The 24,440-nt window shown below is 51.5% G+C and overlaps 2 protein-coding genes across 3 annotated transcripts in view; one reads left to right on the plus strand and one right to left on the minus strand.

Annotated features, from left to right (window-relative positions):
* The first annotated feature begins 960 nt into the window (after window positions 1-960).
* Window positions 961-24,440, plus strand: part of IQGAP1 (IQ motif containing GTPase activating protein 1) — a 261,663-nt gene continuing 238,183 nt past the window's right edge. Inside the window, exon 1 of one of the 2 annotated variants that reach the window (XM_075916963.2) lies at window positions 961-1,574. Coding sequence is in view for 1 of the 2 variants with exons in the window: in XM_075916961.2 (XP_075773076.1) it covers window positions 18,480-18,534 (55 nt within the window). In the remaining variant the exon portion in view is untranslated. Of the gene's footprint in view, window positions 1,575-18,378; window positions 18,535-24,440 lie in introns of those variants that run through there. The other variant, XM_075916961.2, reaches the window with a different exon arrangement.
* On the minus strand, window positions 1,568-18,909 carry LOC142825186 (uncharacterized). Its single transcript, XM_075916977.2, has 3 exons — window positions 18,795-18,909; window positions 9,731-9,845; window positions 1,568-6,954 (listed from the first exon to the last, which is right to left on the minus strand). Exon 3 carries the CDS (start codon window positions 4,674-4,676, stop codon window positions 3,297-3,299), a length of 1,380 nt encoding a protein of 459 aa, XP_075773092.1. The 5' UTR covers window positions 4,677-6,954; window positions 9,731-9,845; window positions 18,795-18,909; the 3' UTR covers window positions 1,568-3,296.

The following is a 24,440-nucleotide window of genomic DNA, read 5'->3' on the forward strand; positions in this document are numbered from 1 at the left end:
GCCCCGCCCCCGCCCCGCCCGGCCCCGACCCCCGCCCCCCGCCCCGGCCCCGAGCCAGACCTCGCCTGGCCCCGCCCCGGCCCCGAGCCAGACCTCGCCTGGCCCCGGCCCCGAGCCAGACCTCGCCTGGCCCCGCCCGGCCCCGACCCAGACCTCGCCTGGCCCCGCCCCCGCCCCGAGCCAGACCTCGCCTGGCCCCGCCCCCCCCGCCGCCTGGCCCGGCCCCGCCCGGCCCCGACCCAGACCTCGCCTGGCCCCGCCCCCGCCCCGAGCCAGACCTCGCCTGGCCCCGCCCCGCCCCGAGCCAGACCTCGCCTGGCCCCGCCCCCGCCCGGCCCCGACCCAGACCTCGCCTGGCCCCGCCCCCGCCCCGAGCCAGACCTCGCCTGGCCCCGCCCCGAGCCAGACCTCGCCTGGCCCCGCCCCCGCCCCGAGCCAGACCTCGCCTGGCCCCGCCCCGCCCAACAGACTGAGCGCGGGTCCCGAAACGGCCCCTCAGAGATTGAAGCGGGCCCCGGGTCTGGTTACCGGCCAGTGCTCGAGCGCGGAGCGATCCCCCCCCCCCCCGAAGGGCCCTGGGGCAGCGCTGTTCCGCGGGCGGGGCGATTTGTAAGCACGAGAGGCAGAGCTGAGACTCGCCCAGCGCTGCCCTGAGGCGGGGCCGCTGTGGAGTCTTTGTGCTGAAGCTCGGTGCAGAGCTGCTCTTCGGAAGTGTCTGGGGCTGCACTTTTCTACCCAAGAAGCGAGGCTCAGGGAGTGGAGTTTTGAGGGAATTGTCTCTGCCTGGGAACTGGAATATTGCCATTACGCACTGTGGCTGCCTCTAGACTGGCAGGATTTTGCGCAAATACTTTTAACAGAAAAGTTTTTACATTAAAAGTATGTGCGCAAGAGAGCGTCTACACTGGCACAGGTGCGTTTGCGCAAAAGCATCCGGGCCAGTGTAGACGCTCTCTTGCGCAAGAAAGCTCTGATGGCCATTTTAGCCATCGGGCTTTCTTGCGCAAGAAATTAACTTGCCTGTCTACACTGGCCCTCTTGCGCAAGAATACTTGTGCAAAAGGGCTTATCCCTGAGCGGGAGCGTCAAAGTATTTGTGCAAGAACCACTGATTTGGTACAGTACAAAGTCATTGTTCTTGCGCAAATACTCGTGGCCAGTGTAGACAGGCAGCAAGATTTTGCGCAAAATCTTGCCAGTTTAGACGCACCCTGTTACTAGCTGAATTCATTTACAAGACAACACTGTAACTTCAGTAAAGTATTTAATGCCAGCAGTGTGCTCTGTACTGTATTTTACATAAAAGTCAGTCTCTGCTCCCTAAGAGCTTACAGCCAAAACCACGGAGACGGAGAAGATGGTTTTACAGAGCTGGGAGTAACTATTTTTCATGTATAGACATTTATTGTCGGTACCAGGAAAGAAGTCACTTGTCTTAAAGACAAGTTAGCAAGATGCTACCTCTGAGTTTTTCCTCTCTTCAGATTCAACACTCATTTTCTCAAGATGTGTATGATTTTCATGGGAACTTGAAGTTAATTTAAGACCTGAACTGACTACCAAACAGCTAACAGGTAATTTTTTTTCCTCATTTGGTTTGGGTTGTTTCTCTGTCAGTAGACTTTTTTTTCTTATTAATCTGATTAAACAAACACTGAGTATTGAGATTTACAAATCCATTGCTGCTTGGTGTATTGTAAGGTTTCACAACCCTAGCCTACATCCAAGTTTCAAGTGTTGTCTAGCATCCCACTGAGTATTACTGTTAAGATTTGTAATGCATTGTGACAGTCCACTGAATATCAAACATGCAATTAATTGACACAAATATAGAGGCTCATTGGGCAGGAAATGTTCATTTTAGAAAGAATCACAATATAGAAGTATATTTTCTATTTTATGGGTGAATGAGATTTTACCAGAAAGAACACATTAGTCCTAAACTCAGACTGCTCCTTCAGCTTTGGGGCATACAGTCCCATTCTGTTATCTTGGACACTTACTGGACCAACTTTTTGTTTATCAACAGTTTTCTGTGCAAAGACAATTATTTGCTATCATCTTATTCTGATGTTTTAAGTCTTTTCAGTTTTCTTAATTGGAATCAGGGTTTGCAAAAAAGAGTCACTGAAGAGAAAACAGCTCAGTGTGCTCCAGTGATCAAAAAGGCTAACAGCATGGTAGGAACTGTGAGGAAAAGGATAGAAAATAAGACAGAAAATATAATGCCACTATATAAGTCAATAGTGTATTTATTTCTTGCGTATTGGGTTCATTTCTGGTGGTTCTATCTGAAAAAAATATAGTGGAACTGGAAAAGATTTAGAGAAGGGCAACAAAAACGATCAAAGGTTTGGAACAGCTTCCACATAAAAAGAGGCTAAAAGGTTTAGAGCTGTTCAGCTTAGAAAAGAGACAACTAAGAGGGGATATGAGAAAGGTTTATAAAATCATGAATGTTGAATGTGACTGGATGTATCAGACCCTGAGGTCCCCTGCTGAAGCCTACCACACCCTGCCCCAAAAAGGGAGCAGTGCTAGTATGGTATAGAAAGGAACTGAAAGGGAGCATCCAATCAGGAAGAGGATGCAAACTAATTAGCTGTAGCTGAAACAAAATACAGGACTATGTAGCACTTTAAAGACTAACAAGATGGTTTATTAGATGATGAGCTTTCGTGGGCCAGACCCACTTCCTCAGATTAAATAGTGGAAGAAAATAGTCACAACCATATATACCAAAGGATACAATTTTAAAAAAATGAACACACATGAAAAGGACAAATCACATTACAGAACAGAAGGGGGATTTGGGGGGGGGGGGAAAGGAAGGTGAATGCCAGTGAGTTAATGATATTAGAGGTGGGGAAGGGGAAATGTCTGTGAGTTAATAGAATTAGAGGTGATAATTGGGGAAGCTGTCTTTGTAATGTGTAAGATAGCCGGGGTCTTTGTGAAGTCCGGTGCGGAGAGTGTCGAATTTTAGCATGAATGCCAGTTCAGAGGATTCCCTTTCAAGTGCAGATTTGAATGTCTTCTGAAGTAGGATGCAGGTCAGCAGGTCATTGAGACTGTGTCCTTTCTGGTTGAAATGACAAGCAACTGTTTTTTCTTTGTGATCCTGTCTAATGTCTGTTTTGTGGGCATTGATTCTTTGGCGAAGTGTCTGAGACGTTTGTCCAATGTACATAGCAGACGGACACTTTCGGCACATGATAGCATAGATTATATTTCTGGAGGCGCAGGAATATGTATTCTTGATCTTGTAACTCACTTGGTTAGGCCCAATAATGGTGTCAGCAGAGTGAATATGTGGACAAACAAACTTTCCCTTTGTTGCAAGGGAAAGTACCAGGGTTGGTATTAGTGTGGTATGTCCTGTGGTTGTTGGTAAGAATCATCTTGAGATTAGGTGGTTGTCTATAGGAGACTATGGGTCTGTCTCCCAGAGCTTCTTGGAGTTTAGTGTCCTGTTCCAGTATAGGCTGTAATCTATTGATAATGTGTTGGACAGGTATAAGTTGGGAGCTGTAGGTGATGACAAGTGGTGTTCTATTGTTGGTTTTCTTGGGTCTGTCTTGTAGTAGATGGTTTCTAGGTATTCGTTTGGCTCTTTCAATTTGCTTTTTTATTTCTCCAGGTGGGTAGTTGAGGTTTATAAATGCTTGGTAGAGATCCTGAAGTTTCTGGCCTCTGTCTGTGGAATTTGAGCAGATGCGGTTGTATCGAAGGGCTTGGCTATAGATGATGGATCGTATGGTGTGTGCTGGATGGGAGCTGGAAGCATGTAGGTAACTGTATGAGTCAGTGGGTTTTCTGTAGAGGGTGGTGTCTAATTTTCCATTGTTGATTTGTACTGTGGTGTCCAGGAAATGGATCTCTCGTGTGGAATGGTCCAGGCCGAGGTTAATGGTGGGGTGTAGGTTGTTGAAATCTCTGTGGAATGTCTCCAGTGTTTCTTGGCCATGCGTCCAGATCATAAAGATGTCATCGATGTAGCGTAAGTAGAGAAGGGGTAAAAGGGGACGGGAGTTGAGGAAACGTTGTTCTAGGTCAGCCATAAAGATATTAGCAGACTGTGGGGCCATGCGTGTACCCATGGCTGTGCCGCTGATCTGGAGGTATAAGTTGTTCTCAAACTGGAAATAATTGTGGGTGAGAACGAAGTTACATAGGTCTGCTACCAGGTTGGCAGTGGTGTCCTCTGGGATAGTGTTTCTAATAGCTTGTAATCCGTCTTCATGTGGGATGTTGGTGTATAGTGCTTCTACATCCATGGTGGCAAGGATGGTGTTATTGGGGAGGTTATCGATGTTTTGTAGTTTCCTTAGGAAGTCAGTAGTGTCTCGGAGATAGCTGGGGGTGTTGGTTGCGTAGGGTTTGAGGAGAGAGTCTACATAGCTGGATAGACCAGTAGTGAGTGTGCCAATACCAGAGATGATGGGGCATCCGGGGTGTCCAGGTTTATGGATCTTGGGAAGCAGATAGAAAAATCCTGGTCGGGGGTCGGAAGGTGTTTCTGTGTGGATTTGTTCCCGAGTAGCTGTAGGGAGGCTTTTAAGGAGACAGAGTAATTTCTTTTGGTATTCCGAGGTAGGATCAGAGGAGAGAGGTTTGTAAAATGTGGTGTTGGAGAGTTGTCTGGTTGCCTCTTGGTTATAATCGGCCTTATTCATAATGACCACAGCACCACCTTTGTCAGCTGGTTTGATTATAATGTCCAGGTTGTTTTTGAGACTCTGGATGGCATGTTGTTCAGCGTGGCTGAGATTGTGTGTCGCTTGTTGTTGTTTGCGAATAATGTCAGTCTGTGCGTTGTTGCGGAAGCTTTGTATATAGAAATCTAGATTGTAATTCCGACCGTCTGGGGGAGTCCTACTTATTTGAAGTAGGAATAAGATCCTCCGGAAAAGGGCGCTTTTTCCGGAGGATCGGGGCCAGTGTAGACGCTCTTTTCCGGCTTTTCTAAAAGCCGGAAAAAAGCGGCGGACATTTTTATTTAAATGCCGCGGGGGATATTTAAATCCCCCGCGGATTTCCCTATTGCGATCTCTGAAATTAACATGTCCCTTCCGGAAAAGGGGCCAATGTAGACGAGCCCAAACAGTAAAAGTCTAAATAATAAAATGGGTGAACTAGAGTGCCTCATTTTAAAGGAGGATATTGATATAATAGGCATCACGGAAACTTGGTGAAATGAGGACAATCACAGTCATACCAGGGTACAAAATATATCGGAAGGACAGAACAGATCAGGCTGGTGGGGGAGTGGCACTATATGTGAAAGAAAATGTAGAATCAAATGAAGTAAAAATCTTAAATGAGCCAAAATGTTCCATAGAATCTCTATGGATAGTAATTTCATGCTCCAATTATAAGAATATAACAGTAGGGATCTATTATTGACCACCTGACCAGGACAGTGATAGTGACTATGAAATGCTAAGGGAGATTAGAGAGGCTATCAAAATAAAAAACTCAATAATAGTGGGGGGATTTCAACTGTTCCTATATTGACTGGGTACACTTCATCTCAGGATGGGATGCGATGCACAGATAAAATTTCTTGATATCTTAAATGACTGCTTCTTGGAGCAGCTGGCTCTGGAACCCACAATGGGATTTAGTCCTAAGTGGAGTGCAGGATCTGGTCCAAAAGGTAAATATAACTGGATCGCTTGGAAACAGAGACCCTAATGTAATAAAATTTAATATCTCTGTGGTGGGAAAAACACCTCAGCAGGCCAACACTGTGGCATTTAATTTCAGAAAGGGGTACACAAAAATGAGGAGGATAGTTAAACAGAAATTAAAAGGCATAGTGACAAAAGTAAAATTTCTGCAAGCTGCATGGAAGCTTTTCAAAGACACCATAATAGAGGCCCAACTTAAATGTACAGCCTCTCTCCGAGTTACAAACGAGTTATGGACCAAACATTTGGCCGTAACTCGGTCCCATTGAGTTACACGTGACCGCGCTGTTTGTAAGTGCGGGTCGCGTTCGTAACTCGGTGACCGCCTTTACAACCGCTCCATGGGAGTGGCTGTATACCTCAAATTAAAAAACACAGTAAGAAAACCAAAGAAGTGCCACCGTGGCTTAACAACCAAGTAAAAGAAGCAGACACAGATAAAAAGACATCTTCTAAAAAGTGGAAGTCAAATCCTAATGAGGAAAATATAAAGGAACATAAACTTTGTCAAATTAAGTGTAAAAATATAATAAGAAAAGCCAAAAAGGAGTTTGAAGAACTGCTAGCAGAAACTCAAAATGTAATAGCAAAATGTTTTTTAAGTACATCAGAAGCAGGAAGCTGGCTGATAAAGTCATTGCGGAGAAACTAAATGAATTCTTTGCTTCAGTCTTCACGGCTGAGGATATTGGGGAGATTCCCAAACCAGAGCCATTCTTTTTAGGTGATGACATCTCAGGAATTGTCCCTGATTGACGTTTCATTAGAGGAGGTTTGGAACAAATTCATAAACTTAATAGTAACAAGTCACCGGGACCAGATGGCATTCACCCAAGAGTTCTGAAAGAACTCAAATGTGAAATTGCAGAACTATTAACTGTGGTTTGTAACTGATCCTTTAAATCAGCTTCCGTACCTAATGACTGGAAGATAGCTAATGTTACGCCAATATTTATAAAGGTCTCTAGAGATGATCCTGGCAATTACAGACTGAAATCTAATGTCAGTACCGGGCAAATTAGTTGAAACTATAGTAAAGAATAAAACTGTCAGTCACATAGATAAACATAATTTGTTGGGGGGAAAGTTAACATGGTTTCTGTAAAGAGAAATCATGCCATGCTTATCTGCTAGAGTTCTTTAAGGGGGATCCAGTGCATATGGTATACTTAGATTTCCCGAAAGCCTTTGACAAGATCCCTCACCATAGTAAAGTAAGTTGTCATGGGATAAGAGGGAAGGTTCTTCCATGGATTGATAACTGGTTAAAAGACAGAAAACAAAGGGTAGGAATAAATGGTAAGTTTTCAGAGTAGAGGGAGGTAACAGGTGAGTCCCCAAAGGGTCTCTCCTGGGACTAATCGTATTTAACTTATTTGTAAATGATCTAGAGAAAGGGGTGAACAGTGAGGTGGCTAAATTTGCAGATGATACCAAACTGCTCCTGATAGTAAAGTCCAAAGCAGACCTCAAAGAGATCTCACCAAACTAAGTGATTGGGCAACAAAATGGCAAATGAAATGTAATGTTGATAAATGTAAGGTAATGTACATTGGAAAAAATAATCCCAAGTACACATACAATTTGGCTACAACTACTTGAGAGAGATCTTGTAGCCGTTGTGGATAGTTCTCTGAAAACATCTACTCAGTGTGCAGCAGCAGTCAAGAAAGCAAATAGAGTATTAGGAATCTTTAAAAAAGGATAGCGAATAAGACAGAAAATAACTTATTGTCTCTATAATAAATCCATGGTACACCCACATCTTGAATACTGTGTACAGATGTGGTCGCCTCATCTCAAAAAAGATACTTTGGCCTTGGAAAAGGTTCAGAAAAGGGCAAAAAAATGATTAAGGGTTTGGAATGGGTTGCATATGAAGAGAGATTAAAAAAACCTTGGACTTTTCAGCTTGGAAAAGAGGAGACTAAGGGGGGAATATGATAGAGGTCTATAAAACATGACTGGTGTGGCAAAAGGGAAGGAAAAGTTATTCACTTATTCCCACAATATAAGAACTAGGGGCCACACAATTAAATGAATAGGCAGCAGGTTTAAAACAAAAAGAAGTTTTTCTTCACTCAGCACACAGTTAATCTGTGGAACTCCTTGCCAGATGACATGGTCAAGGTTAGAACTTTAACAGGGTTCTATAAAAAGAGCTAGATTGATTCATGGAGTTTAGGTCCATCAATGGCTATTAGCCAGGATGGGTAGGAATGGTGTCCCTAGCCTCTGTTTGTCTGGAAATGGGTGACAAGAGAGGGATTACATGAGGATTACCTGTTGTGTTCCCTCCCTCTGGGTCGTCTGGTATTGGCCACTGTCGGCAGACAAGATACTGGGCTAGAGGACCATTGGTCTGACCCAGTCTGGCTGTTCTTATATATAGGGTTGGAGGGCTCAGAGTTGCTGGGGATTGTGGGCCTCCAACATTATTGGCCACAGGCAGAGTGGCCTAACCTCAGAGAAAAGAGTGTTGCAGACCCAGAGAAAGGGACTAAAGACTCTGAAAAGGGTCAGCATTTGTGGATTCTGAGACACCCCAGCAGGGGATCAGTGTGAAGAGAGACTCAGCTGGAGAGCTGGGGTCAGAGACTGGCCACTAAAGGTGAAGAGTCTCAGGAGAGGAAACACTGGGAGCATGGCCCCATACCGGGGCCAAGAGCAACAGGAGCTGTGCAAGTGAGGGAGAAGCCCCAGAGCCCAGCAGAAGATGTGGGGCTGAAATCCCCAGCTCATGAGCTCTAGATACCCTTGTCCTTTTCATGTGTGTTCATTTTTTTATTGTATCCTTTGGTGTATATGGCTGTGACTATTTTCTTCCACTACTTGATCTGAGGAAGTGGGTCTGGCCCACGAAAGCTCATCACCTATTAAACCATCTTGTTAGTCTTTAAAGTGCTACATAGTCCTGTTCTTTGTTTCAGCTACACCAGACTAACATGGCTACATTTCTATCACTAGTGGCCGAAGGCGCAGTGCTGAATCTCCAAATCCCCCCTCTGTGTGGAGATCTAAGCCCCTCTTTTTCCCATCTCCCTGTATAGAGCTGGTTCTCAAGCTGTGGAGAAATTCAGCCCAACTCTGCCCACATTGGTATCTCCATTTTCCCCATCATCACAAGCCATGAATGCATCTAGCCTAGGAGGCAGGCTCAGCATTAGCCCCATTTGGCAGGTGTGAGCTAGAGGTGAACTGAATGTCCCAAGGCTAAGCAGGGAGCCTGTGATGGAGTAGCATCCCTTCCTATCAGAGGAGGGAACCCTCCTCTCCCCCTAGGTGTGCCTGAGTGGGGGGGAGCATTAGACAGAGCCACCAGGGGCTGGGTAGCAAAGAGAGATGGGGGGGAAAAAGATGGGTGAGAAGCAAGAAGGGAGAACACAAGGAAGGGGAGCCAGGACTTAGAGAAGAAACAAGAGAGGATACAGGGCCGAGAGAGTGATAGGAAGGGAGAGGGGAAAGGCTCCCCATGGCTTGTCCCTCCTAGCCACCTTCTTGCCACAGCCAACAGTGGCCCTCAGCTTCCAAACAGGCCTTAAGCTGGGGTGAAGCACAGATCTAATAGCCAGCTTGTCCCATATACTGTAATTCATGAATATGTAATGATGTTGATGACATTAAGATCTCAATGGTAGACACACATTCAGTAACTAGACTATGAAACGTGTATGAATACACTGAAAATCGACAGATTTGGGCGAAGGCTGAGCCGCTTCCTTCCCCCCCCCCCCCAAGCAAACATACCTAGCGGGAGGAAGAGAGTGGAGACAGAAAAGACTGGAGTGGAGGTGGTCAGGGGCAGAACCAGGATGAGGCACCACTGGCAAAACCAAAAGATAGCATCTATGTTGACAACAGATATGGTAGGAAAGCAGAGGGATATGGCTTCCAGGGTATTGTTACCCTCTTTGAATGAGAGATACAATTTACAGAAGAGATGGGCAAGCTGGTGTTCAACAGTAGGGGGTGGGGGAGTGCATGTGACCAAATAGAGCCAGCCAGCATCTGAGATGAGCATTTCAGGAGGTACATACCTGAATTACAGTTTGTACTGAGTCACTAGGGAGTGTAGATAACTTGTATCAGTGGGCCCACTGGTGTCAGCAACTGCCTCCAGGACACAGCAGCGATCAAGTCCAGATCTACAGCCTTCAGGACAGAGGAGACATGTTCTCACTTGGATTGTGTGAGTTCAGAAAGCCAGCAGAAGAATAAATTTGCACCTCAGTTTCTGTACACAGTTTCTAGCTAAAGGGTGAAATTCTGTCCTCATTTACTCCTGTGAAACTTCTACGGTGAACATATAGCAACAGCGCAGGTAAGAAGGGCCCAACCAAATTCATGATTGATTTTAATTAATTTCAAGGTCAGAGGATTTTAAAAAATGGTAAATGTCATTCATGAGTTCAGTTATTGAAATCTACAATTTCATGATAGTGTAACTAGGAATGCTGACCCAAAAGGAGTTGTGGGGAGAGGGTTGCAAATGTCACCCTTCTGCCATGCAGTGTCTGCAGCAGCCACCACTGGACATGGGTTCAATATCTAGGGGTTCCTTTCCATGCATCCGACACAGAGCTGGCTCAAGCCCATACCCAGTAACCTGGGAAATTCACACAACACCCCTGGGCGCCTCTGAGAGACATGATGACTATCACCCAGCCATCTCTGGTCATTGTGTGCACCCTTTTCTGCAACAATGGGACAATATCACATCAGGCCAATGAGTCTTAGAGACTATCCAATCAGCCTACTTGATCCCATTCTCCCCAACCCATCCTCCCTCCCTATGCCCCTTCAGGCACCTCTCACACCCTAGTGCAAATAGGAGTAGTGGAACCAGTTTCACCTATCAAGGAAGGGGTTTCTATTCCAATTATTTCCTTAACCAGAGAAAAACTTGGTGATTCTCAATCTCAGAAGATTCAACTAATTTATACTCAATAACATGTTCAAGATGGTCATTTCCCCACTGTAATCCCGGTGCTAGACAAGGGAGACTGGTTCTCAGCCCTCAACCTCCAAGATGCATACTTCATTACAATTCATCCAGCATAGAGATGCTTCCCTCACTTTACAGTGGGCCCCAAATACAACCAGTTCTGGGTGCCACCATTTGGCTTATCTATAACTTCTGTTTGTCCACTCAGTCCTGTCTAAAATCTGTAGCAAGGCAATCAGTAGGTGTTCGTAATTCTTCATGTAGTATGTATACGTATATTTCACAATGAGATTAATTACTAGTGTGATACAAGTTTTAATTTGAAATCTTGCAAGACATTTTTTGAATAAACACTGTGAAACCACTGTGGAAAGTGTAATGAGTTTGTCAGGCCTGAAAACAGTGAACCCTTGGCCAGTTAGCACGAAGTGATTTTTGCGGTCCCGGCAGTAACATATTGATCTCTTGGGAATGCACATCACCAACTCCTTTTGTCCCTGCCTTGCCTATGAGGGGATGGAGAGCATAGGGTACAGCTTCCCATGTGCACTTCCATCCATAGACATGGGTATATGACCCAACCCCTCCGCTTTGCTCCTGCTCCACCCCTTACTCAGAGCCCTGTCCCTTACCCCATTCCCTGAGCCAGAGGATTACCGGGAGGCCTGGCATGGGCAGCAGCAGGGATCGCTCTTGACAGCACTCACCATGGTGGCAGAAGCTGGAGCAATGCGTGGTGGTGGGAACTGGGCTGGAGTACTTTGCTTCCTGCCACTGCAGGAAGGCCTAGGGTTAGAGAGGGCCGTGGGGCAGGATAAAGCAGAGTAGGCTGCCAGGTCACTGGCTACTGCCACTAGTGAGTACGTGGGAGGACCCTGTGATAAGCCCCCTGCTAATTCCTTGGGCCCTGTCCATAGAATGGTTGAGGCAGCTGCTGTGGGGCTCCTCAAAGCTCAGGGTCTGGGACAGCTGGGATGGCCACCCCGAACCATCCAGTGGGTGGGATGGCTCTGAAGGTCAAGTGCTCCTCCAGCAGTTGGCCTAGGCAAGGAGAAGGGAAGCTGCCCTCCTCCCAATCAAGTTTAGCTTATGGGGACAGTGGTTGAGTGAGCTGGACCTCTGCCCCTCCAGCATGCATGGACTTTGCTCCTGTCTCCAGAAGTTGCAGTGGGCAGGGAATGGGCTGCTGGTGGCTGAGGTAGTCTTTCCAAGCTCAGTTTCCTCTTGCCTTGAATAAAAGTCCACGTTTTCACCTTTCTTGGAGGTCCCTACCCTTAAGTAGAGCAATACAGAAAGGAATGGTTTTCCTAGGAGAGGTCAGCCCTGTGGCCAGAAATCCTGGAAACTAGGCAGTTCACTGTTGCCATCTCCTGGTGACAAGAGAGAAGAGGAGCAGAGAATGGTTGGGGAACTCCTGAGGAGAGAGGCTTTACTGAGAAGGGAGCTGTCTACTGGTTCAGTCTGTCAGGGGAAATGACAGAACAAGCCAGGCCCCATTTGCATTTCAGTTACGTAACGGTGTGGAGCATTTTGGTTAAAATACAGTTAAGTTTTGAGTTTGGGGGCAAATAGCTGTTGCTGGCTTTATTAGGAAAGAAAAGGATAAGAGATCTCCACCAAACATGGCAAGTGGGTATGTAAAATCCTGTTTAATCAGTTAACCGGTTAACCACTTAAACGGGCAGGCCTGGTTGGAACAGCCTGTAGTGTGGTGAGCCTGGCCAGGCTGAAGCCGCCCCTGCCCTTCGCACAGCGGGTTCATAGAACCACAGAGCTGGAAGAGACCTTAGAAGGTCAAGTCCAGCCCCCTGCTCTAGGCAGGACCAATCCCAACTAAATCAATCCAGCCAGGGCTTTGTCAAGCCGAGACTTAAACACCTCTAGGGTTGCTCTGGCCAGGCCAGACTTGCTGCGGGCGGGGACTGCTGCAACCAGACCGGGACCACCACATCACACCGTGAGTAGGGGTTTGCTCCGGCTGGGCCTGGCCCACTGCGCTGTATCATGGTTGGGTAGGGAGCTGCTCCAACCCAGCCGGGCCCCCAGTTAATTGGTAACCGATAAGCATCACCCAGTAGGGGCTATGCTTACCAGTTAACCACCAATATCCCTAATGGCAAGGGTCACCCTGACAGAGAATGGAATCATGTATGGTTGGGTGATAAGGGAGCCCAGTGAGTGTTAGCAAAAGGAGTTGTATTTTAATGACTGTTGAGGTTAATTTTGGAAGTATAATGATTTTAAGAAGTCACATGTGCTGATTATTCTCTTCAGCAGACTTAGAGGTAGCTTTGAGGCAACATGCTGAGCTGAAGAGGCTGCTCTGATGTATCCATCTAGATGTTAAAGCTGAAATCACTTTAGTTGGGTCAAGTGGTGGGAACAGCTTAGACCTTCCAGAGTCTGTGCACTTCACCAGCCCATGCTAACAAAGTGGGAGTGGGGAGCTGGGAAAGAAAGAAGTGGCCAGAAGGCACTAGATAGTTGCAGTTGCAAGTAGAGGATTGAGGGTGGGTCAGTTTTTAAGACATACTGGAGGGGCTAGAATTCGTACCTACTAGATATTAATGTATTAATTGCAATCTTTCTGAAATGTATTCTTTTGTTCCCCCCCCTCCCTTGTTCTTTTTAAGAGTTGTCTGTTTTAAACATTTGGACTTGGTGTTTTGTTTGGGCAAGTGTTGCCCACCAAGGATGCCTGAGTGTTGGAGAGTTCCCCATGGATTTGGATGGTGTGGTTTAGTTGAGGGGTCTAGGGACTGGGGGGTACATCTGGAATTGGGGGTATGTGTGGGAAGATGGCATGGCTGATCATGTGTGGGAAGTGGGACGAGGTTGGGAGGCTGTGTGTGTGAGAGGAGTTGTGGAGGGGATAGTGGTTAAGCTGCGGGAGCTCTTTGAGTGTGAGCAGGGAATGGGGCAGTTGGGTGGGTGTAGTGTGGCTGCGTGTGGAGAGCTGGCTGCATGTCTGGTCTGTGTGCATAAATGTGCTCCGAAGTAGAGGGGAGGAGTTAGCACCCACAGAGACAAACATCTCAAAGAACCCTCACTACGCAAGGTGACAGCTTCTTCTTCGAGAAATGTCCCTTGTGAGTGCTTCACTGTAGTGACTGCAAAGCAGTGTTCAGAAGGCAGGCTTTGTAGTCACAGTTATGAAGTAGAAGATCAGCTGGCCAGTGCCACTGTTGTGTCAGGTACAATAGTGTAGTGCCTTGCAAAGGTGTGATCAGATGACCAGGTAGTGGCACAGCAGATGTCCTGTGGTTGGGCTGAGTGCAGGGGGTTGTGTGTTGGGGGGACAGTACAGCTGAGCAAGGGTGGTTATGTGCAGGGGTAAGGAGTGTGGCTGAAGGAGGCTGTATTTGATGGAAGAGACTGTGTGGCTGTGTGGAGCCTTTAGGGGACAATATAGCTGGATGTGTGGACTGTGAGTCTGGGGTCAGGACAGCTAAAGGTGTATTGGGGAAGGAGGGACCCATGGCAGGGGCTGTGTGTGCAGGAAGTAGCAAAGCTGGGGCGGGGATGGGAAAGGCAGACATGCAGTGGGATGGATGTGTGGTTATTTGGTGATATCTATGCCATGCAGTGGGGTTCTGTCTAGAGGGGTGGCATGGCTGAGGATGTATGGCATCGCTGGGCGACAGTGCAGGGGAAGGTGGCACAGATGGGGAGATTGTAGGGGACAGTGGCATGGTTGGGGGTTGTGAGAGGCAGCAGCAAGGCTAAGTGGGAGCTGTGTCCGGGGCTAGCGCTGTGGAGGTTTGTGTGGAGGGGAAAATTGGGGGCTGACGGGAGACACAACGAGGTATGGGGCTGCAGCCCACTTGAGGGCAAAGAGGCAGCAGAGGGACTGTGTGGGGGGATTTTAGAAGGGCACAACTGGGGGGCAGTGCCACATCTGTTGGGAGGCTGTGAGGAGGGTTGAGTGACTGCACAGCTGGGCATGTGGTTTGGAGCTGAAGGGGGGAAAAATTGGGTACTGTGCAGGGGAGTGGGAAACACGTGTGGGTGCAGTATGGGACTTATTGGAAGGCTGTTCGGTGGGGAGGAAGAGGGTAGTACAGCTGGATGCGGCCAAATGGGGCTGCAAGCAGGAGGAGGAGGGGCTAGCACAGCTGGGAGCTGGTTGGGGCTCCTTTGAGCCTGTGTGGGAGGAAGGGCAGCATGAGTTGCCATTTACTGGGGGCCCACGAGGGCAAAGGGGGTAGCATGGCTAGGCACTGTTTAGGGCTCAGTGGGGGGCTGTGTGCGGGGAAGGGATAGCACCATTGGTCAAGGCTGGGGCTCGGTGACGAACTGGGAGGGTAGAGAGGGTAGTATAGCTGGGTGCTGTTTGAGGTCCATGGGGGCTATGCAGGGGAAGAGAGTGGCACAGCTAGGGACTGTGTTGGGGGAGGGGGTAGCATGGCTTAATGCTCCTTAGGCAGCAGTGAGGCTCTGAGAGGGGGAGGGGCAGACAGATGGGTGCAGGTTGGGCTCCATGGGCGCGGTGTGGGGAGGGGCGCAGTGTCTCGGGAAGGGCTCAGTGGGGCTCACCGGGCTCCGTGGGGCGCAGTGCGGGGAGGGCCAGGCTCGTAGGGTGTGGTGGGGGAGCCGCAGGGGCGTGCCGGGCTTGTGGGGTGCAGTGTCGGGGAAGGGGCTCGCCGGGCTCCGTGGGGCGCAGTGCGGGGAGGGCCAGGGTCGTAGGGTGTGGTGGGGGAACCGCAGGGGCGTGCCGGGCTTGTGGGGTGCAGTGTCGGGGAAGGGGCTCGCCGGGCTCATGGGGCATGGTGTCGGGGGAGATGGGTGCGCCGGGCTCCGTGGGGCGCGGTGTCGGGGGAGTGGCGCGGTGTCGGGGGAGTGGAGGACCGGGCTCGTGGCGCGCGGTGTCGTGGGTGGGGTGCACTGGGCTCCGTGGGGTGCAGTGTGGGAAGGGGCCCACTGGGCTCCTGGGGCGCAGTGGGGGGAGGGGCGCGCTGGGCTCGTGGGGCGCAGTGTGGGGCGGGTCACGGTGTCGGGGGAGGGGTGCGCTGGGCTCGTGGGGCGTAGTGTCGGGGGATGGCAGGGCTGGGCTCGTGGGGCACGGTGTGGGGAGGCGCGGTGTCGGGGGAGGGCAGAGCTGGGCTCGTAGGGCGTGGTATCGGGGGAGGGGAGGGCCAGGCTTGTGGGGCGCAGTGGGGGGTGTGCGGTGTGGGGGTAGGGGAGGGCTCGAGGGGTGCAGGGGGGCAGTGTGGGGGGAGGGCCGGACTCGTGGGGCACAGTGGGGGGGGTGCGGTGAGAGGAGAGGGCCAGGCGTGTGGAGCGCAGTGGGGGGGGGGGTGCAGTGTGAGGAGAGGGCTGGGCTCGAGGGGCGCAGTGGGGGTGGTGGTGTGGGGGGAGGGCCGGGCTCGAGGGGGGGACGTGGTGTGAGGGGAGGGCCGGGCTCGAGGGGCGCAGTGGGGGGGCGGTGTGGGGGGAGGGCCGGGCTCGGGGGGGGGCGCGGTGTGAGGGGAGGACCCGGCTCGAAGGGCGCAGTGGGGGAGGGCAGTGTGAGGGGAGGGCCGGGCTCGAGGGGGGACACGCAGTGTGGGGGGAGGGTCGGGCTCGCGTGGTGCAGTGGGGGGGCGGTGTGGGGGGAGAGCGGGGCTCGAGGGGTGCACTGGGGGGGGCGGTGAGGGGGGGGCCGGGCTCGAGGGGGGGGACACGCGGTGTGGGGGGAGGGCCGGGCTCGAGGGGCGCACTGAGGGGGGCGGTGTGGGGGGAGGGCCGGGCTCGAGGTGCGCAGTGGGGGGGGGCGGTGTGGGGGGAGGGCCGGGCTCGGGGGGGGGCGCGGTGTGAGGGGAGGACCCGGCTCGAAGGGCGCAGTGGGGGAAGGCGGTGTGAGGGGAGGGCTGGGCTCAAGTGGCGCAGTGGGGAGGCGGTATGGGGGGAGGGCCGGGCTCGAAGGGCGCACTGAGGGGGGCGGTGTGGGGGGAGGGCCGGGCTCGAGGGGGGGACACGCGGCGTGGGGGGAGGGCTGGGCTCGAGGGGCGCAGTGGGGGGGGGGGGGTGTGGGGGGAGGGCCGGGCTCGAGGGGGGAACACGGTGTGGGGGGAGGGCCGGGCTCGAATGGCGCAGTAGGGGGGTGGTGTGGGGGGGGCTCGAGGGGGGGACACACACGGTGTGGGGGGAGGGGCGCAGTGGGGGGGCGGTGTGGGGGGGGCCGGGCTTGAGGGGGGGACGCAGCGTGGGGGGGGCCGGGCTCGAGGGGGGACGCGGCGTGGGGGGGACCGGGCTCGAGGGGCGCAGTGGGGGGCGATGTGGGGGGAGGGCCGGGCTCGAGGGGCGGACACGCGGCGTGGGGGGAGGGCCGGGCTCGAGGGGGGGACACGCGGCGTGGGGGGAGGGCTGGGCTCGAGGGGCGCAGTGGGGGGGGGACGGTGTGGGGGGAGGGCCGGGCTCGAGGGGGGAACACGGTGTGGGGGGAGGGCCGGGCTCGAGTGGCGCAGTAGGGGGGTGGTGTGGGGGGGGCTCGAGGGGGGGACACACACGGTGTGGGGGGAGGGGCGCAGTGGGGGGGCGGTGTGGGGGGGGCCGGGCTTGAGGGGGGGACGCAGCGTGGGGGGGGCCGGGCTCGAGGGGGGACGCGGCGTGGGGGGGACCGGGCTCGAGGGGCGCAGTGGGGGGGGCGATGTGGGGGGAGGGCCGGGCTCGAGGGGCGGACACGCGGCGTGGGGGGAGGGCCGGGCTCGAGGGGGGGACACGCGGCGTGGGGGCAGGGCTGGGCTCGAGGGGCGCACGGGGGGGTGCAGTGGGGGGGGACGGGCTCAAGGGGGGACATGCGGTGTAGGGGGAGGGCTGGGCTCGAGGGGCGCAGTGGGGGGGGACGGGCTCGAGGGGCGGACACGCGGCGGGGGGGAGGGCCGGGCTCGAGGGGGGACGCGGCATGGCGGGGGCCGGGCTCGAGGGGGGGGACACGCGGTGTGGGGGGCGGGCCGGGCTCAGTGGGGGGGGGATGGTGTGGGGGGGGCGGGCTCGAGGGGCGCAGTGGGGGCGGTGTGGGGGGGACGGGCTCGAGGGGGGACGCGCGGCGTGGGGGGAGGGCCGGGCTCAAGGGGGACACGCGGCGTGGGGGGAGGGCCGGGCTCGAGGGGCGCTGTGGGGGGGGGGACGGGCTCGAGGGGGGAACGCGCGGGTGGAAGGAGGGCCGGGCTCAAGGGGGACACGCGGCGTGGGGGGAGGGCCGGGCTCGAGGGGGCAGTGGGGGCGGTGTGGGGGGGGACGGGCTCAAGGGGGACACGCGGCGTGGGGGGAGGGCCGGGCTCGAGGGGCGCAGTGGGGGGGCGGTGTGGGGGGAGGCCGGGCTCGAGGGGGGGGACGCGCGGCGTGGGGGGAGGGCCGGGCTCGAGGGGCGCAGTGGGGGGGCGGTGTGGGGGGAGGCCGGGCTCGAGGGGCGCAGTGGGGGGGCGCTGTGGGGGGGGGACGGGCTCGAGGGGGGAACGCGCGGCGTGGGGGGAGGGCCGGGCTCAAGGGGGACACGCGGCGTGGGGGGAGGGCCGGGCTCGAGGGGGAGTGGGGGGGCGGTGTTGGGGGGCCGGGCTCGAGGGCGCGGGCTCGAGGGGCGCAGTGGGGGGGCGGGTTGGGGGGCCGGGCTTGGGGGGAGGGCCGGGCTCGAGGGGCGCAGTGGGGGGGCGGTGTGGGGGGGCCGGGCTCGAGGGGGGACGCGGCGTGGGGGGGCGGGCTCCGCGTGGCCCTGGGCCGGAGGGGGCGCTGCGCGCTGGGCGCGGGCCGCTGCCGGGGGCGGGGATGCGGGCGCGGCGGCTCCGGGCGGCGCCTGTTCCCGCCACACCCGGCTGCGCAGGAAGAGGAACCGCCGCGCTCGCCTCAGACCCGCCGCGCCCGCCATGTCTGTCCCGGAGGAAGCCGACGGGCTCGGGGCCGCCCGGCCCCACTACGGCTGTGAGTCCGGGGGTCCCGCGGCTCGGGGCAGGGCCTGGGGAGCCGCGGGCCGGGGCGGGTGTGGCCCGGGCCGGGGCAGTCACGTCCGGCCGCCGCCCTCGCCAGGCCTCGCGCCTGCGGGTCCCTGGCACATGGGCCGGGCTGCGGCGGGCTCGGTCTGGGGGGGCTGCGCGGGGCCGCTCCTGCCGCTGCCCCTCGGGGCCGGGTTCCGACTTGCGAGAGGCCCGCGCTGGGCTTCGGGGGCTCCTGTCTAGAGTTACCGTGTCTGAATCCAGAGCGCTCAGCTCGTCTTTGCAGGGAAGTGTTTCCTCCAGCATTGAACACAACGCGGGGTGCAGCTAGAAGGCGGCTGCTTCCTCATTCTGGTGCATTAACATTAACGAGCTGGGCGCTACTTTACCTAATATGTCACTTACAAATTGGTCAGGGGTAGCCGAGTTAGTCTGTGCGGGATAAACTTAAAAAATAACTAATGGTCTGGTAGGACTTTGTAGACTATCAAAACGTGTAGATGGTACCCTGAGCTTTCATGGGCATAGCCCACTTCTTCAGATGACCAGAGTTTTGAGTCAGACTTAAAACTCCAGTCTGACAATGTTAGATAAGGGGATGAGGTGATATTTTTTATTGGACTAACTTTGGTTGGTGAGAGAAGCTTTAGAGCTTACACAGAGCTCTTCTTGAGGGCTGAAAAACACACTGTCTCACAGCTAATTAGACCTGCAGGTGAGCTCTGTGTCAGTTCATGAACAGAAGTTAATCCAATAAAAGTTGCTACATTTGCACTGTGTCTCCATAATACTCTAATACCAATGTGGTCACAACAACATTGCAGCCTGCAAAAATGAAGGGCTTGACAAACCTGCACACCACTTGCAAATAAGTTATCCATTTCTAGTGCGCTCAGTTTCTGCTGAATTTAAATTTATCGTTAAAAGCATGATATATTTGTCTCACTACTGGGAGAATTCTGTGGCAAATAATTATGCCTACACTATTTTATAATTCTGCGTATTTTGTTTATCAGAATAACAATATATATATGCCAGTTTCAATTATTTTGGAGAAACTTAAAAAAACAACACATGGTCTAGCAGCACCTTAAAGACTAACGAAACATATCAGTGGTATCGTGAGCTTTTGTGGATACAGATGAAGAAGTGGGCTGTACCCTCGAAAGCTCATGATACCATCTACATGTTTTGTTAGTCTTTAAGGTGCTGCTAGACTATTGGTTGTTTTTTAAGTTTTTTCCAGTTACAGACTAACTTGGCTACCTCTCGGAAGCTTTTCAATTATTTTATCATTTTATTTCAAAATACCTTTCAGCAACTATGTAACAATACATACAAAAACAAATTCTGGATTTTTTTTTGACAAATAGATTCTTTACTAGGCATATTAATACGGAACTTGAGTAATTTATTTAATCTACTATTCAGCTGTATTTCTGTACCGCTTAGGAGCAGTGCAAAAGCTTGGAGGAGTTAGGGATGATGGAGGAGCTGAGGGAGTGGTAAGGAGCCTGGGAGTAAATCCGGATGGTGTGGGTGGGAGACATATGAATCAGATTTTTGCAGGGAGGATTGTTAGGGAGGTGGGGAGCCTCCTGAATTCAGACCCTGGCTGACCCTGAGCCTCTCCCATTCAGTCAGTTACATCTGCTCCATCTGGCTCTGAACCCTTCTCCCTCATCCCCATGTGGCTCTGGATCATAGAATCATAGAATACTAAAACTGGAAGGGACCTTGAGAGTTCAAGTCCAGTCCCCTGCCCTCATGGCAGAACCAAGCATAGTCTAGAGACCCTGTCTGATAGATGTCTATCTAACTTGCTCTTAAATATTCTCAGAGATGGAGATTCCACAACCTCCTTAGAACAAGAAGTCCTATGCACCTTATAGACTAACTGACGTGTTGGAGCATAAGCTTTTGTGGGCAAAGACCCACTTTGTCAGATGCATCTGATGAAGTGGGTCTTTTCCCACAAAAGCTTATACTCCAATGTATCTGTTAGTCTGAATCTGTAAGAACAATGAGAAGTCCTGTGGCACCTTATAGACTAACACGGCTACCCCTCTGAACCTCATTAGATAATTTATTCCAGTGTTTAACCACTCTAACAGTTAGCAAGTGTTTTCTGATATCCAACCTAAACCTCCCTTGCTGCAGTTTAAGCCTTTTGCTTCTTGTCCTATCCTCAGAGGCCAAGAAGAACAGTTTTTCTCCCTCTACCTCATGACACCCTTTTAGATACCTGAAAACCGCTATCATGTCCCCTCTGTCTTCTCCTTTCCAAACTAAACCAGTCCAATTCTTTCAGTCTTCCCTCATAGGTCATGTTATCTAGACCTTTAATCATTCTTGTTGCTCGTCTCTGGATCTTCTCCAGTTTCTCCACATCTTTCTTGAAATGTGGTGCCCAGAGCTGGACACGATATTCCACTTGAGGCCTATATTCCACTTGAGGCCTAATCAACACAAGAATAACTTCTTGTGTCTTGCTCACAACACTCCTGTTAATGCATCCCAGGTTCATACTTGCTTTTTTGGCAATAGTGTCACATTGGTGACTCATATTTAGCTCGTGGTCCACTATGACCCTTAGATCCCTTTCAGCAGTGCTCCTTCCTAGACAGCCACTTCCCATTCTGTATGTGTGAAACTGATTGTTCCTTCCTAAGTGGAGTCCTTTGCATTTGTCCTTTATTAAACTGCACCCTACTTGTCTGAGACCATTTCTCTAGTTTGTCCAGATCATTTTGAATTACAACCCTCTCCTCCAAAGTACAGTAAAATTCCAATAGTCCGGCATCCAATAGTCCGGCACTCCTGATAATCTGGCATCAAAATGGTATGAGCGTAGTGAGTGAGCTTTGGCAAAAAATGAGTCACAAGGTAACAGCGGTAGCAGCTGAACTGAGCAAAAAGGGTAAAAAAAGGCTTAAAAAATGAACACATTACAGTATACTGTGTACAGTATGTACAATAAAAAGGGTTAAGAGCACTTTATATACAGTGTATAATGTATACAGTAGATATATAACCATCTTATAGTATCTCCTGATAGTCCGGTATATCTGATAATCCGGCACCACCTAGGTCCCATAGGTTCCGGATTATCGGAAGTCTACTGTAGTTGTAACTCCTTCCAGCTTGGCATTATCCGTAAATTTAATAAGCTTACTCTCTATGTCAATTATCTAAATTGTTGATGAAGAGATTGAACAGAACCGGTCCCAAAACAAACCCCTACAGAATCTCACTCGTTATGCCCTTCCAGCAGGATTGTGAGCCATTAATAACTATTTTCTGAGAATGGTTATCCAGCCAGTTATGCACCCACCTTAAAGTAGCCCCATCTAGGTTGTATTTGCTTAGTTTATTGATAAGAAGATCATGCAAGACTGTATCAAATGCCTTACTAAAGTCTAGGTATACATCGTCCACTGGTTCTCCCTTATCATTTGTTATCCTATCAAAGAAAGCTATCAGATTGATTTGACATAATTTGTTTTTTACAAATCCATGTTGGCTGTTACCTATCACCTAATTTTTTCCAGATATTTGCAGATGAATTCCTTAATTACTTGCTCCATTATCTTTTCTGGGATAGAAGTTAAACTGTCTAGTCTGTAGTTTCCTGGATTGTTTCTCTTTTTATAGATGTGCACTATATTTGCCCTTTTCCAGTCTTCTGGAATCTCTCCTGTCTTCCATGATTTTCCAAAGATGATAGCTAGAGGTTCAGATACCTCCTCCATCAGCTGCTTGAGTATTCTAGGATGCATTTCATCAGGCCCTGGTGACTTGTAGACATCTAACTTTTCCAAGTATTTTTTTAATTTGTTCTCTTTTTATTTTGTCTTCTAAACCAACCCCATTTCTACAAGCATTCACTATGTTAGGCATTCCTTCATCCTCAGACTTCTTGGTGAAGACGAAAACAAAAGTCAGTAAGCACCTCTGCCACTTCCAAGTTTATTATTGTTTCTCCCACTTCACTGAGCAATGGGCCTACCCTGAGCTTGGTCTTCCTTTTGCTTCTAATATATTTATAGAATGTCGTCTTGTTACCTGTTATGTCTCTAGCTCAGGGGTGGGCAATAATTTTTGACGGGGCCACTCCAAGAATTTGGAAAGTGGTAGAGGGCTGCACTCTTCCATGATATTAATGGAGGAGATAGGGGTCTGGAATGGAGGTTGGGTGCAGAAGGGACTGGGGTGCAGGAGGGAGACTGGAGTTTGGGAGGGAGTTGGGATGAGGCAGGCGGGTGTGATCTACGGTAGGAGGGCATTGTGATCTGTGGCAGGAGCGTGGGGTGCCAGATATGAGAGGGAGTATGGGTGTAAGAGGGGGACAGAGAGTTTGGGTTTGTTGAGTGGGAGGGCAGAGAGTTGGGGCAGGAAAGGGCTGAGGTTGCAGAAGCAGGCTGTGGCCAAGAGACTTACTTGTCAGCTGACAAACGAGCCTGCCTGCCTGCAGAGCTTAAAATGTTTCCCAGCTTGCCTGCCTGGCCATGTGCTTAATGAATAATTGAGCAGAGGAGAGGGGGTGTGATTCTTCTTAGCTGCCTATTCTAACAGGCTGCTTCCATTGGCTGGCTTCTGCCAGAAACGGGCCAATGGGAATATGCGGGGGGGGGGGGGGAGGTCGGCTCCTAAAACCTTTCCCCTTCCCTTACAGTTTTAAAACGGAAACCACCCTTCAGCCATGTTTCTGCATGGCGTGTGGGCTGCGGGGCAAGCTGGGGAGCCTGCCTGGGGCTCCCTGCTGCCTCTGTGGGATGGATTGATTCTAGTGGCTTGGTGGGCTGGATTTTGCCCAGCTAGTTTTGCTTTAGCTAGTTTGAGCTTGTTTTGTGCCTCTGTGCTTCTAATCTTGCCCCCCGGCCCTTCAGCTCTTGGCTCAGTGTTGTTACCCCACTAGCTCCTGAGCCTGTGCACCAGTCTGTACCACCTACTAGCCCTTTTGAACTTGTGTGATTCCCTAGCAGCCCCATATGCCTCCTAACCTGGCTCTGCCAGCAGGCTGTTGTAATTAATGTAGCTAGCTCCTAGCTGTTTGACTGTTAGCTATTACTGCCAGCCAACCAGCACTACCTTCTGGTGGAAGAAAGACAGATTTGCAGCACATCTTGGGCAGTATTTTCTTGAGAGAGAGTTCTGCATCAAACGTGAATTCTGCGCATGTGCAGCAGCAGAAAGTTCTCCCAGGCTCAGACTCTTACGTTTGTGATAATAGTCTTCCAAAACCAATGCAAGGCTGTGGTATATTCCACAGGCTGCAAGCAGAGAGATATGGTATTGCCATTACTGCTTAGTGCTGATGATCACCGTGTTGGTGATCAGTGTTGCGACAAAAATGAGGAGTCTTGTGGCACCTTAAAGACAAACAGATTTATTTGGACAGAAGCTTTCGTGGGTAAAAGTGGTTTTTCTTTTTTTATGCTATTTTCTGTCTGTCCTTGTTTGGGAAAACAATTAATAACCTGCAAAGGTAACCTCTTCACTTATTAATAGTGTAGGAGAACACTCCAAAAATGGAGGCTTAATTGGGGAGAGACTATGGGAGGCCAGTTGGTTACCGCGGCGAGGAGTCCTGTGGCACCTTATAGACTAACTGAAGTGTAGGAGCATAAGCTTTCGTGGGCAAAGACCCACTTCGTCAGATGCAAGTTGCATCTGACGAAGTGGGTCTTTGCCCACGAAAGCTTATGCTCCTACACTTCAGTTAGTCTGTAAGGGGCCACAGGACTCCTCGCTGCTTTTGCAGATTCAGACTAACATGGCTACCCCTCTGATACCTGACAATTGGTTACCGTGACACAGAGGTAGAATAGAGGAGAGCCAGCCTCTTGAAGCATACAGGAAGCTGTGGGATAGTAATTTCAAAATGAGGGAGGT

The sequence above is a fragment of the Pelodiscus sinensis genome, chromosome 14 (genome assembly GCF_052426305.1).
Source record: "Pelodiscus sinensis isolate ZL-2025 chromosome 14, ASM5242630v1, whole genome shotgun sequence".
Classification (NCBI taxonomy): domain Eukaryota; kingdom Metazoa; phylum Chordata; order Testudines; family Trionychidae; genus Pelodiscus; species Pelodiscus sinensis.

What these genes read in the sequence shown, in the direction of transcription:
- LOC142825186 (XM_075916977.2), bottom strand. Translation starts at nt 4,676, where the DNA reads ATGAATAAGGCCGATTATAACCAAGAGGCAACCAGACAACTCTCCAAC.